At 35.2% G+C, this 14,892-nt stretch overlaps 3 protein-coding genes across 4 annotated transcripts; all 3 read right to left on the minus strand.

Annotated features, from left to right (window-relative positions):
- Positions 1 to 2,649: 2,649 nt before the first annotated feature.
- On the minus strand, positions 2,650 to 6,854 carry LOC116136666 (OBERON-like protein). Its single transcript, XM_031422340.1, has 6 exons — positions 6,768 to 6,854; positions 6,599 to 6,669; positions 5,705 to 6,132; positions 4,579 to 5,147; positions 4,388 to 4,454; positions 2,650 to 3,491 (listed from the first exon to the last, which is right to left on the minus strand). The coding sequence occupies exons 3-6, from the start codon at positions 6,099 to 6,101 to the stop codon at positions 3,049 to 3,051; spliced, it is 1,476 nt and encodes a 491-aa protein (XP_031278200.1). The 5' UTR covers positions 6,102 to 6,132; positions 6,599 to 6,669; positions 6,768 to 6,854; the 3' UTR covers positions 2,650 to 3,048.
- A 518-nt stretch (positions 6,855 to 7,372) lies between these two features.
- LOC116136641 lies at positions 7,373 to 12,137 on the minus strand. Of its 2 annotated transcripts, none has more exons than XM_031422313.1 (5): positions 12,110 to 12,137; positions 11,894 to 12,023; positions 10,281 to 10,597; positions 8,441 to 8,866; positions 7,373 to 7,875 (listed from the first exon to the last, which is right to left on the minus strand). In XM_031422313.1, the coding sequence occupies exons 2-5, from the start codon at positions 11,995 to 11,997 to the stop codon at positions 7,643 to 7,645; spliced, it is 1,080 nt and encodes a 359-aa protein (XP_031278173.1). In that variant the 5' UTR covers positions 11,998 to 12,023; positions 12,110 to 12,137; the 3' UTR covers positions 7,373 to 7,642. The 2 variants fall into 2 exon arrangements, with proteins under 2 accessions (XP_031278173.1, XP_031278172.1); XM_031422312.1 differs by having other exon boundaries at positions 8,399 to 8,866.
- Positions 12,138 to 13,752: 1,615 nt separating this feature from the next.
- Positions 13,753 to 14,892, minus strand: LOC116136551 (pre-rRNA-processing protein TSR2 homolog). Its single transcript, XM_031422235.1, has 3 exons — positions 14,622 to 14,892; positions 14,427 to 14,518; positions 13,753 to 13,845 (listed from the first exon to the last, which is right to left on the minus strand). The coding sequence occupies exons 1-3, from the start codon at positions 14,890 to 14,892 to the stop codon at positions 13,753 to 13,755; spliced, it is 456 nt and encodes a 151-aa protein (XP_031278095.1).

Consider the following 14,892-nt stretch of genomic DNA (forward strand, 5'->3'; position numbering starts at 1 on the left):
GATGAGCTTTTTTCGTCCTCCTTTTCAGTAGTTTAAATGGTCTGGCTGAATTGTGCATATGATGTAATTTTGTTTGTGTAGTTGGAGTTTTGGACCAAAAAAGTTGAACATTTCTGTCATTTGCTTTGTTGCTGCTTATTTTTTGGAGTGGAAAAAAAATGGATTACAATTATTGACAAATTAGCTGAAGACTGAAGAATTGTTTTAGTTTCAATGGAATTGTGGCTTTTGTGGTCTTGGGTTCCTGATGATGAGAAGCATAAGATACAAAATGTCTAGTTTGTGTCCATCCCTTATTTCTTCTTTCTTGGTAATTGATTAGATCGTTGCATTTTACTTTGAAATCCATATAATTGATTCCTTCCTAGGTCCTATGTTTTTTACCTACTACTTTAGATTCTTAGTATTTAAAGCTTTTTTTTTTTTTTTTCTGTATTCTACCTTTTAAGAAGATTCATTTGAGAAAATATGGCTGGTGAACAGCGCTATTTGACCTGTTAATTCCAAGAATTGGTTCCCATGTTACTTCTTGGTTAAGAATTAAGATATATGCTTCCGTCTAATCTTTGGATTTAAATTGTTTTAGCATACCATTTTCTTTTGGTGCTTAAGATATTCAATATCATGCTTTGCAGACTAATGATAAATTATATTATCTGTGGAGTCCTTTTGGTCCCATTTGCTTCATTCATCTGGTAATCAGTCTTCTAGTTGACACATCTTTTTTTTTTTGTGGGAAAACTTTTGTAGATTTTCTCTCTTAATGCTTTTGATTGACCTACTGATCCACATACCATCTGGGTATCTTTTTGTTCTTGTTACTTTTCGTTTGAAATAATAAAATGTATTCTTACACATTTAGTCTTTATTATATAATCACTGTTAGAAGTCTTCTTTATGGATACAAGAAACCCATGTATCTCTTAGTTTTACACCGAATATAGTCCTCCTAGCAGTTTTTCTGGATTTGAGCTCAAATTATCTTGTGGTGTTGAAAAGGGGCTCAGATTTTACTTTTCTAAACCTGCTTTTTCTCTTGCCTGATTCTCATAAGGTTTTCTTTGAGCATACTTTCTATACATTTAACTTTATCTTCCAAAAGGATTTTAACATTTATGGCTACCTACCTATGCTGTCTATAGAGATTATTGATATGATTGTGTTATTATTATGAACTAAAGGAAGAATACCCGTTCTTATTCATCACTTCTATGTAAAGCATTAATACTTATTTGATGGATCCTTGGTAAATTCGTTCATGAATGGGAGACCTAGATAAATCATAATCCTCTATTTTGATGGTTGAGAAATTCCCATAATTTTTTTTTTTTTTGATTCTTTGTTCTGCTCTAGAGATTTTTTTTAAATGTTTAACATGTTTTGAATAAGTTGCCTTTATTCTATTTTAGGCACCGCATTCTTGCCATTAACCTACGGAATATCCAACTAAAAAAAAAAAGGTTTTTCCCTGCGTGATTGTTGTTTTATAATAGAAAAATTGTGTAGAATGGAACTTTTCTAGTGGACAGTGAAGGTTTGGTTAGGCTCAGAGAGATTACACGCTTCCTATTTGTTGCCAGCAGAATATGTTTGGATGTAACAGCTTTGATGAAAATTGAAAATAATAGTCGACTGTATGGTGTAAAATATTTGACTTACGTTTTTCCTAAATCCTCCTAATATTATATTAACATCATGTATTCTCCTCTCTGCATCGTTCATTGCTCTCTCACCTATAACGTGGTCCTCCATTCTCAGCCTTTGAAGTTCCGGGACTGCACTACATACGAGATGCCATCTTTTTCGAATCTTTACTTTATGGCCTATTGAGCCTCCATATCGTTCACAACTCTTTGGACAACTGAAGGTGGACTAGAATTTATTCCCTGCCTTCAATTCTTTTGCAGGGAATTGCGGCCGCACTTTTATCATTATTAGTCTCTAACACAAGTACAAATATTAACTTATCAGCAATGCTACAGTTATTAAGGGTGTACACCGAATAACGTAACAAAATCTTGATCGTTGATTCATTATAAATTAATATTGATCAACGGTCAGGATTTTACTACGTTATTCAGTACACAAATTCGATGTATAACTTTCGGTAACTCTATCATTTTCTTTAACTTATTTCCATTGCGTAATCCATTGGTAAATGAGTGGAGCACTATAGGATAGGCTACTCACCATTTTGATCTTGCATCTATTATTACTCTACAAAATCTGCCATAAAAGAAACCATCACAAAAATATCTCCCAAGTATATTTACAGGGCTGATAAATAATTTGCATGTTATGACGACATTGAATATTTTTTATATGCAATCTCCAATAATTCGCTCCAAGGTTGCTGTGAAATCACAGGATATTGGCGTGATAAAAGCCTCTAACCATAGACTGACTTAATTAGTAACCACAGTATAGAAAAGTTATGCCGTAATTCTCAAATAAAGCCATTCCATAAGAGATGACAGACTCATTCTACAAGCATTGTGACTCACAGATCAGCAGTTTTAAGAAACGTGCGACTAACAATAAAAATAGGCAATGTTACACTTACACCCACCTACGACAGGTCATCCCACTAAACATCGAAGCACAGCCCTCTCATTGGTTCTGTAAAACTGCAATTGTGCAACAGTTTCTCATTTATACAATTTCCTTCAACTACCCATTACAGAATGACTACCGTTGGTTAGCAGAGCTCTAATCAAGAAACAAAATTTCAACGAGGTCAACTAAAGGCCCTCATTGGTTTGCCAACAGACTGATACAACCATCAATTAAATATGGGTATGCAACACTCCGTTCACTTCAGTGGAGAATCAAAACGTTTGGACATCAATCAATGGGATTTTCAGCTCCCTTTCTGTTGCACCCCACGCCGCAATCTAGTGTAGATTGAAATTTCGTACAAGCCATGAGATATATGCTTAAAAGAATGTAACGGTGATGAGTTCTAAGCATCAAGAAGATGTTTCAACAGTGAAGTTTGATGAATACGTCTGACAAAGTCGATCCAGCAACCACAAGGATTGTTTGTTTTTAGTCATCAATCTCCAGATCATAGTGTTCCTCCAGAATTTTTTTTGAGGTCCTTCCAAATCCTTTGGCCACTTTTTCCATATCATTGAATACCATGACTTGCCGTTTTATCTGGTTCACTCTGTTCAAGACAGCATTTAATAGCATATCCGGGTCGCCCTCTGACGTGCGATGTGCCAATTCGGACCTCTCCTTGTCAAGTTGCTGGTACAGATTGCAAAGATAATTCTTCTGCGCATAAAGCCTTTCCTCTGCCAATTTATATTCGGTTTCCTGGGACTTTTTCAATGCTTGAAGAACCTGATCAATCTTTTCCTCAAGTTTTTGAGATTCCATCTGTTGATCAGAATATGTGGGCATGGTTTGCAATGGGCTTGTTCTAGCATCTACAGGATCTTGGTTGGTTGTAAGGTCTAATGTGGCATTTTCATCATCAGAGACACCTGTGGACAATAAAACAATGATAAATTAGCAGGGCAGATAAGGGTGCAGCAGGGGCGGGGGCGGGGGTGCAGCAAACCCCACAGAAATAAATAAATAACCCAAAGCAAGGACCATGTGTAAGGGCAAACAAAATATAGGATTCTTCTTTTATAATTATTATGTCACCTAGATCGGCTTGTGATAGCACAAGGCTGAACCTGTGATTCTTAAGAATTTTTCTTTAGTTGCTATTGACAGAAAAATGCATAAATAAGAGACTTCCTAGCACCTGAACTTCCTTTAATTTCCACACTCTCTGAAGTACTTTGTATACTTCAGTTATATGCATTCATATTTCAGCTAAATTAAACCATTCTATACAAAATACCAAACAAATCTCACGAAGAAATTATTTGGTAATTTTATTTATAATGAACCTGAACATTACAATGACATGCATGTACGACCATAATTTTCAAATTACCTACAGTATCTAAGAAATGCACCTAAAGTGACTCAATCCAAAGTCATAAAATGCATGGTAAAACTTGATTTTTCTTATCATGGACCATTAGAGTTCGGGGCGTTGTACCAATGGCTTGGGAATGGGTAGAGAAATGCTATTATTTGTCTAAATTAATCCCATGGAGATATGTCAGACCGTAGGAAGCAAATAACACAGAATCTCCATCTGAGACAGATAAGGGAGGACAGAAAGGGTATCAAGAACTAGAAGGTCATTTCACTTAGTCCAGAGTGACAGTTTTTTTATTATTAAAAAAAAAAAAAAATAAAAAAGCCTTTATCCAAGTCAAATTAATTACATTATCAATTTCTCAACGAGCATCAAACAACATGGATTTGTTGGTTAGGATAATTGCTATCTCAACTGGGATATAAGATACTGGACCATTACCTGTAAAAATGGCCAAGTCAGCATCTTCAACTTTCCAGATATCTTCAAGAGAAGTCCCACATTTAAGCTGATGTAAATATTACACTTCAATGGGTCATGCCGCTGGTTTAGGAACCCAAAAGGGGAGAAGGATAAACATGTGCAAAAGCAAGAAAACAGTTGTTCTTCTACCTTTAATGTATCAGCTTTACCTTACGAATTGCCAGTTCAATACGGCTTAGCCATTCCTTAGCAATGGTCTTTTCTGAACCACGCAAAATACAGACACCGAGATTTAAAATTTCCTCAACATCAACTGAGGAATCAACAGATTCACATATTTTTACAAGTCTTTTAACATGTGGAACCAAATCTGTCTTTGCATCACAGCGACGGCATAAGTACTCAGCATCCAACCCAATGCTTCCTCCAACAGTCCCAGCCATGTAACAACGCAGAGCACAGTTCAAGTGAGCAATGTGTCCACATATGTAATCCTCACCCACCTTTGCTTCACATTTGATGTAACTGTAGCCCCCATATTTCAAATTCACAGTTTTGCTACAGAGAATACAACAACAATCACGGCAGAACCGAGGTTCGTTGCAGCAAATATCACAAGGCATGGCAGTTAGAGATGAGTTTTCTGCTTGCACCACCAAACTGTTGCACATATTATTTCTGGCCTTACAGCCCACATCCTCTGATGGGGAATCAGGCCGAGAATGTTCTGCTATCTCTTCAGAAAATGCAGGAAAAAGTGTTCGTCCTCCTACATTACCTATATCAAGTCAACATTGATGGGCAAAGAAGAAAATTAGATGTAAAGAAAAGGGTATTTAACTTGTATCATTAACTACAACATCAGTCATAACAAAAACATGCAATAAATAAATAAATAAAACATGAAAAATATATGCAACTACAGACAATCATGTCCAGAATGTAAAAAAGAAAGAAGAGGTAAAAGGGTGAACAGAAAAACAAAGCAAGGTTCTGAGCAACAGTAATTCAACCAATTGTTCATTCAGAAGTGTATGTAACCACCTTGTTCATCAGGTAATATTTTCTGCGTTATGCCGCCTAAACTGATTTCTTATACATAATCCAATGTCTTGAATACACAATGTGGGTAATTTTGATGCATTAAATGCTTTCGTAGGTTATTTCATTATTTACACTTCCATCATATCACTGATGTCATATTCTACACACTAACATGCTTTCTGAGAACAGCTTTAAAAAGCATTGAGCAATTGCATCTAACCATATAAAACCAACGATAATCAAGCCGGCACATATTCAATGTAAAGAAATACAGTAGTATTTAGAGCTCACCATTTACTGATAACTTCTTTATTGCAGGGATCTTCCAGCTGAATGAGGCAAAAAATTTATTGACGTCTTCGTGAGGAAATACTGTTCGAATATACCGTTCAACAGAAAGCTTGCTTGCAAAACCACTTTTCCTACTTGTTGAGTCACGACGAGGAAAATATTTTGGAGGATACAGGTATCTATCCAGATAATGGCCGGTTATGGCTACTCTCCTCCCCACTTTCCAACGCCAGTTATCACCAGGTTTTGGCCAATTTATAGGAGCATACGGCAAACCTTCCCCTGACTCCTCGGGTGAAACTGGCCAAAGATCAATACCATTTCCATTTCCATTTCCATTTACCCTAGGCACCCTTTCGATACTTCCATTAGTATTATCAACACCCATCAATTCCATTTCCAGAACACAAGTAGTTAGGCCTGGTAAGCTGTAATACAATTCCATTTGGAAATCATTAGCAGCTAAAGATATTGACTTCAAGCACAAAAATCAATCTGATAAATCAGAACTAGTTTCTGATTGATAAGAACAAAACCTGGTTCTGCAAATAGCATCACACCCAAGAGGATGTGCTAAATAATTCTTATATTCTCTTACACTCTGTTCGATTGCACACAATCAGACTAGGAATTTTCAAGTTATTCTTCATCATTATTCATTTATTTAAACAGAAGATTTATACATTTAGTTCGCTTAATTAAATTATTGACACAAAGATTCCTAATTTATTATAAACAACCTAATTAGCATCACCAAAAATGTTCAGGAAACATTTCTACAACCTCGATTAAATCTCATTTTGAGCTAAAAATTTACTCTTTATATTCGAAATATAATTTTACCTTTAAAAGAATAAAGCATGCGAAGATCAACGAAAGAAAACACGAATTCACCTGAGAAAACCTTAGCTGTTCAAAGACAGAAATTAGGGTTTCGACCTTGAAGGAATAACCTGTTTTATTACCTGCTAAGGCATTAAGAGAAAAAAAAATTCAAAATTAAACAAAATAAATTAATCTTGAAAACACTCAAAATTAATAAAAATAAAATAAAAAAGGAGACCTATTAAAAACAGAATGGAGCGTGTGCGACGGCGACAGGTTGCTTCAACGACATTGTTCGTCGAACAGGGACCTTTTTATACCCAATAATGGAGCAATTACTGCACTGACAGTTTTACCCTTGTCTTTCACTCGCCGTTTTTACGGATTTCTTTTTGTCTAAATTCACCTCCGGTTCTGGTTTTATGCTCACGCGCTTAAAAGTGTGACTTGTTATCGTTTATAAGGAAGTAGATCTGATTGATTTTAGAAATTGAGGGGTAAGATTCGTTTCGCAATACCTAGGGGGTCAGAATGTGATTAGGCCATTATTAAACTCTAATAAACAGTGAATTAAGGTTCCGAAAAATTTGATTACTTGAACTGATAACACACTGAACAAATTAGGTGAACCGCATTTAACATAAAACCCCATGTTTCGTTCGTTTATAACCTTCATATATGAATGATGTCCATAAAATTTATTTATATAATCACATGAATTTAACATATTTATGCTATTTTTCATGAATTATAAATGGGTATTTTTCCAGCAGTATGAGACACCATGATTCTTGATTTTTTTTTGTTTAGATGTTCATGCATTGTAAGACTCCACATAACATAGTAAGATAACAGTATTTTCAGGAATCAGTTGGTCCATAGTGAAGAGTTTCCAAGTACATCATAATTTAACACGAGATGGATGCATAGCAATGAAATCAAAAGTTCCATCCACAATAAAGCTATAGCAACATCATCATCAGAAAATCAGTCTAAGCTGCAAAAACATTAGCTGGATCTACTTTAGCAACGACTTCTATCTCTTGCTTCCCTGCAATCATTTTCTTCAGCTTTCATTCAGGATTTTTGGAGTTTTAACTCAACTTGATTCGGTCATCCCTGAGTATCTTTTGCCACCTTCTGCTCAGCAATGGCTAACTTAGCTATTAAACCCTTCTTAGTCTCGATTGTTCTTATAAGCGTTGCTCGCTGGGATTGAAGCTGGGCAATTTGCTTATCAATTTCTTGGACGGCTGATAAGTTGGAATTTATTTCTGCCTGAAGCTGCTGGGTAAATTTTTCCTTTTCTTTATCGAGGGAAGCAACATTGGCCTCATTGTGGGGGACTGCAAAGAAATTGTCAGCATGCTTACATTCCCTTGTTCTAAGAGTGTAAGATTTACCAAACATGAATTTCAGGAATAAAAATTTATATATGGCATAACTGACACAAATTCATCTTCAATCGTCATACACAAGCAGAGATGAATCCTAATTGAAACCTGGCTCAAACATAATAGAATAACTATAACAGAAAAGGGATCATAAGTTATATTGTAATCCTACTAACTAGAAAAACTTAAACTTATATGAAACTATCCTGCATCGAACACTCAATTGATAACTAAGTCACAAACTATGCACTTAATGATTTCTAACCAATAACTGAGTTTGGGGTAGCATCAACTATAAACTCTAATAAACTTAATTGAAACATAACTTAACTAATCGATGTAATATGTTTAATTAATTATTAGGCTTTTTTCTTATTTAGGATTCCTCCAAAGTTGAATAACTCTGTTGAGATTTTAGGTTTTTAGAGAAAAAATAATATAAGTAAAACCCATATAAAAAAATGAAGAAGCTTACTTTGATTTTGAGCCAATTCATTTTCTTGGGCAAGAGAATTACCGGTTGCAGGATGGGCAAGATTGTCAACCAAAGAATCAAGATAGTTATTGAAGTCCTCAGGCACACATTCAGATGGCGAATCGCTTCCAGCAAATGAACCATTGTCAGGTTGATCATCCTCAAAGTCAGCTGTGCTCTTCATATCTTTTCTTGGACCATTTGATGTTAACTCTTCATTTCCATTTACTCCACTTGTATCTTTAGTAGCTGGGACTGCCTGTCGAAGAGACTGTCGAGTTCGTCGATCACCTAATGATTTAGCTGCTGTATGTTTCCTTTTTCTATTCGTAGCAACAGGGTTTTCTTCTTTGCCTTCTTCTTCAGCCTTCTCTGCACTCGGCGATGTAGCATACACTGCACTCAGCGGGGTAACATACATTGCACTCGGTGGGGTAACCTTCGCTACACTTGGTGGTGTAGCTTCCACTACAACAATTATTAGGGATTAAAACATTCCAGTCGAATTATTAAGGCAGAGATGGATATCTAATAAACTCAATACCAAATATAAGTGCTAGTGACTTGTTATAATAAATTGGATAATTCTCAACTCCTTTTAAATTTGGTCAAAATGCTCTTTTCATGTAAATAGTTCAAAACTTTAAACGCATATATTACAATATACGTTAATAAGGGGACAAAAAGAGAAAAAAAAAATACATTACATCAATATGTTCTCTCTAAAAAAGCAGAAGAGATGTTAAAGTCAACCCATTTCCTAGCTTAGGAAGGTACGAATTAAGTAGCAATAGAACTAAACAAAGTATAGCGATATATCTCATGAATCATTTCAGTCATGAGATGTCAATTTTTTTTTTTTTAAATAACAAATTAGAGTTCTTCAGATGTCAAATTAACAAGATCTCTTAAAAAAAAAAAAAATCTGCACATGGCTTTATCAGCACCACTTTTCAAACTTTGATAACTTATTATCCAACCCATCAAGCAGTTGATTAGGCAAAATCAAATAAATTAAGTAAAGCAACTTAGATCTTACAGTCCTTATCACAATTTTGACATATTATGAACTAAGAGAGACAGAATATATAAATGAAAGAACAGGGAACTCCACAAATTGTCAATTCTTGAAAAATAGATATATCATGCTAGAAACAGAATTAAAAAATATCCTTGCAACCAAAACTGGAGTAACCAGACAGACCAGTGAAACAATCAAACCACAAACAGCGAGTTAGAAACTTCACCAAGACTAAGGTCATATTACAAATGCTGAAAACTTGAAATACGCATCTTATGCCATCTGAGGAAAGGTATTGACATTATTGTTTTCTTCCGAAGTTATGTTGAGAAGGAATTAATGTCATTGAATCTTATTGTATTTTACATTTTATCAGTTCCAACATGATTACTTCAAATCTAAATAAACATAAATGTTAAAATCTGTAATATGATTTTCAACTACAGAGATCTTAAAAGAGGGCAGCAGGAGTCAAGTAAGGTGGCTGCTCTCAAGAAGTTCTTTTCAAGCTATCTACATCAACAGTAGAGCTCCTTGGGAATTTCTCTACTAAGTATAAATTTCAAGAGCAGGAACTGTCAAAACCACAGTTATTCCACTGAGCACAAACTAATTTAACCCCTAAAGTAAAATTACTTTTCTTCCAGATAAATTGAGTCCAACGTTCATCAAATTTTGTATGATCTATGATAAAGACCCTAAATTATTAGCACTCTAAACTATACATACACAAAATATACCAGAATACACACACACACCTCACATAGAAAAACTTGCAAGTTGAAAAATGAAAATCTGATTTTCTTAGATAATAGAGAAAAAATATAAATATAATGGCACAAGACCAAAGCTTGAGCTGACCTCCAGTTAAATTCTTCAGTGCAGGGACCTTCCAACTGAAAGAGGCCCAAAATGCATCAATGTCAGCATCTGGGAATTCAGACCGAATATAACGTTCAACTGCTAGCTTGCTTGCGAACTGTTTCGGAATGCTGGGCTTGTGAAGACTTCTTGGAAGATACAAAAATCTATCAGTATAGTACCCGAAAGTGCTGAACCTCCTTCCGACCTTCCAACCCCAAGTATCACCAGGATTTGGCCAATTTGTAGGAGCATAAGGCAAACCTTCACCGCTTTGAAATGGTGGAACGGGCTCCAAAGGATTATTCTCCTGTACCCTGCAAAAATTATTTCCATCAGAGATACCGTTCTCCAAAAACTTGTCATCCTTCCCACAGGTAGCTGGTGCTAGTACATAATGGCAAGTGACATGGAAATAGGACTGGCAACTAAAGAAACTAAAAACTCATCAAAAAACAAGAAAAGCACATTGGTAGATTCACATATAATTCAGAAACATCATCAAAAAACCAAATTTCATCAAATTGCTTAATTCATGTTTCGGATTTGCAATATTCCTTACAAAATTTGAATAAGTTTAAATATGTCATCTGTTTTGGCAACATAGTTAAACAATTAATTAAAGGAACTGAGAAGATATCTGTTTGCCAAATCTCAAATATATTCTTCCTTATACGTGTCTTTAAGCCTTAACTAAGCAATAACTAAATCTTTTCAGTTGCTCAATTATTTACCGATTCAGATGAGGACTACAAAACTTCATGGAATTAATGCAAATACTAAGCTAATTATCAAACCATGATTCAAACTTCTTACACAGTGTCACTCACAGAATCTTCTTTAGACATATCCTGATAACGTCCATTTTTTATCTTATCTATGAACTATGATAGACCCGAAGCCTTTAGTGTATACGAATCATCCAAGTGCCTCTCCCTAATGGAGATGGCAGATTTTCAGCAGTGGTCTTGAGAGTGGTTTTGACAATAAAGTAATTCTTGTAACTCATGGTCTCTGAGCATGAAACTCACAAGACACAATCTTTTACTGTAGGTTCTCAATAAAATAGCAAACAAGAACCATACAACTAGGAGAATTTGTAGATCAAGCTAATATATGGTGACAGAGAGAGTAGAAATCTCCTGTCTCCTCACATACTAAAGTCAAAGCAACCTTTATTGGAATAATAGAAACAATTCATAATATATGCATCAACTTGTTCATTCTGGACTCTGTTTTCCCTACATTGTCCAACTGACAAACCGGGCCTTGACCATCCAAAAACCATACTTTATAACACATTCTTCCCCAGCTTAGTTCCAAGTTACTTTCCTTGTGCATGCTTCCACAATAATGAAATGACCACTTTCTTAAAAACTATTTCCCTAGGGTTTTATAAAGATCTAGGTTGCCGACCTGAGAAACATGGATTTTCATCTTCAGATACAAAAAAAAAAAACCTTATTAAAGAATATTTTCCCTTATAAAACCATGCATGTTTCCGTCACAAACATTTGCATGTTCCATCTACTGTCCCAATTCCCCAAATAAAGAAAAATAACGATATAAAATTCTTGAGGCAATAGAAAAAACAGAGAACATAGAAAACTTACCCACTACTGAACTCTTGGGGTTTATCAATGTGAGGGGTAGAGGCAGGAGGGGTAGAGGCGGGAGGAGTAGAGACTGGAGGGGTAGAGGCGGAAGGGTCTGCCATTGCTAGAGGAAATTAAATCTCTAATCCTGCAAAAAAGGAAGCAAGACGAGTAGAGAATCAAAATCAAGTTGAAGGAAAGAAACAAGATGCAAAGAAAATTAAAAAACCTAACTCAGACTGTGTGTAATTGTGAGCTTGTGTTAAGAGTGTGAAATGCCCTATTACTTAGAGAGGAGATCGAAAATCGAAATGAAGAACTATTCATGGATGTGTGTCCAAGCATGACTACCACGTGGCACACAAGTGATGAACGAGTGGCAATAGGGTACAGCAAAATGACGGTTATAGCCCTCTCTACAGAACAGGCTGAGCTCCGCTTAGTTTTTTTTTGGTAAACTGTATTTTATTAATAACTGAGAGAACATAACTGATGTCAGGAAATTAATTTGGTTATTTATCTCTGTAATTTTTGACATTAATATCTAATATTAAAGCCCATTTTGACGCCACTGTAAAAGGATATAAATATACAAGTACAACTAGTACTACAATTGATGGTCGGATAAAAGAGTTAAAAAGCTTCAGGGGCTTTTGAGTTTAAGTTTCCCGAATAAAGAATAGGGTGGACCATTAAGATTTTTATCCCCCTTATTTAGTTGATAATTTTAAAACTTCAGAGATTAATTGAGATATGTAAAATTGGCGTAAACATCGTTGATGATAAAAAAATATATATATACACACATGAGATTAGAATTTTGGAATGATGTAGATTAAAGGAAATTCAAAATTTTGTTACCACGATAGTAATTTCATATAAGAATTATATAAATTAGCGAGTGTTCAGGCTAGTTTATATGCACTTCGATTAATCCCTCGAAACTCTGTAATTAATGACTGGATAAACCCTCTAGTGGCCACCCATATCAGCAATTGAGAGGAATCGAATTCAGGACTTCTTGAATAATATATCAAAAGTCTCTATCATCTCATCTGGAGTCCTGGACACCTAGGGATGGTTTCCTGCTCCTTCATTGTTCACATTTCTGGGAGTTCTTGCGTTTTAAATGATTATTCAAACAAGAAGCCAAATGTAAATGTTCATCAGCATTAATTTCGGCTTTCGGTTTTTCAGCAGTAAAAATTTGTGTGATTTTCTCAGTTTCATTGGTTGTTTGTTTGTTATTGACGCAATCAAGGTCCTGGACCTTTTGAAGCTGGGCACCCCTGATGATCAGACTCCAGGACATTAAAAATGATGAAATTTCTGGCTTCTGGGCTGACGAAAATTATCCATGAAATTAGTCCATTCATATTTTAATCTTTCAAAGCATTCATACAAGTTTAAATAACCCATGGGCATAGCTTTATATAAAATTCTGAATGAGTCTTCTCTTCCCGTGTATATGGAACCTGTTTCTGGGCATCCACTTGGTCTTTTACATAAGTTTATACTGATGTATTTGTGGTTAGTAGCATCACATAAAAGTTTCAATAAAAATACATTGCATTTTATATAACTAAGGAGTGTTTGATTACAAGAAAAATAACATAAAGCAGTCTTCTGGCAATTGAAATTAACTAATTCCCTTACAACAGTCAGTTCTCACCTCCAGTATAACATTCCATTTGTTACTTGTGTTGGATGCCTGAATCCCTGGTCATCTCGCAATCTCTCATAATAAAATTTCCCAGACACCTGAAATGTAAAGAAATATATATATAGACAAATTCTGTGCCAAGTCCTTTTCTCAGAAGAAGATTTTGAAAATTTAGTTCTACCATGTTATTCAGGTTAAACCCTTACAAATTTAATTAAGGATGATCTTCTCTCCCTCTATACTTTTCTATTATCTCCTGATATCCCTGCAAGTACTCTTCATGCATAATCATCAATTGCTCTGCAACCTGCTTGAAGCCATAGAATATGATTGATAAGCATAAATGCACAAGTTCAAGCTGCAACAATTAAAATTGCTTCAGTGCAGAGTTTAAATAAGAGCTAGCTACTAACCAGATTTCATTTCATTTTTACCCACATTAAAGAAGCTTGATGTGGCTAATATTTTCCACAGAACAAAGTAAAGATGCACAGATTTATATCATGATTAATAGTAAATAAAGATTGTTGTACATGTGCATGACAATACACTATTGCAGGAAAACTGTGAATCAGAGATACATGAATAAATCCAAATCCTATTATAAAGCAGAACTAATATTGAACTATACAATGGCTATCAGAAAATAAGTGTATGTTCTAATGAAAATTCATATAGCACCAACTGGGAAATTTTCAGTTCTTTTTTTAAATGGTTTAATATCTTTTTCTTTCCATTGGTATATTATTGATCCAATCCATTGTTGATCATCGTCAAGGCCTTAAAGACGTACATTCACCCTGGCTAATATCTTAAAATTTTCTTCTTTCATGAACAAGATATAACTTCACAACATTAAATAAATTAGCGTAAATCCAAAAAATATACCTCCTCTATGCTGCCATCCTCAATTTCTGTATTCAAAGAGAGCAGCATACATTCATGCAACATAGTTTCTAAGTCATCTACATAAAGCGGCGCTGCAAAACAAGAAGAAATATAATGTAGTCTCTATTACCTTCAAAACAATAGACAGAAGAACATGAACGAAGATTAGAAAAAGTGGGGAAGGAAAGGACTGACCTTTTGATTGAGATAACCAAGAGAGGATATCAACTGCAAGTTGTTGGGCTTTCTGGAGAGAGTCATGGCCACCCCACTCATTTTGGACAGCCATTTGAAGGCCATTCCATTGAGAAAGAAGCAATGTGATTTCCTCTAGAAGATGAGAGACTGCCTCAACCTCAACCTCAACCTCTTGCTCTTGGCGAGTGCCATTGTCATTACTTCCATCATTATTGATGATGGTATCCATTGAAGACTCAGCCTCTACCCTCTGCTCTCGTCTCCTCAT

This window comes from Pistacia vera, unplaced genomic scaffold (assembly GCF_008641045.1).
Source record: "Pistacia vera cultivar Batoury unplaced genomic scaffold, PisVer_v2 Contig317, whole genome shotgun sequence".
NCBI classification, from domain to species: domain Eukaryota; kingdom Viridiplantae; phylum Streptophyta; class Magnoliopsida; order Sapindales; family Anacardiaceae; genus Pistacia; species Pistacia vera.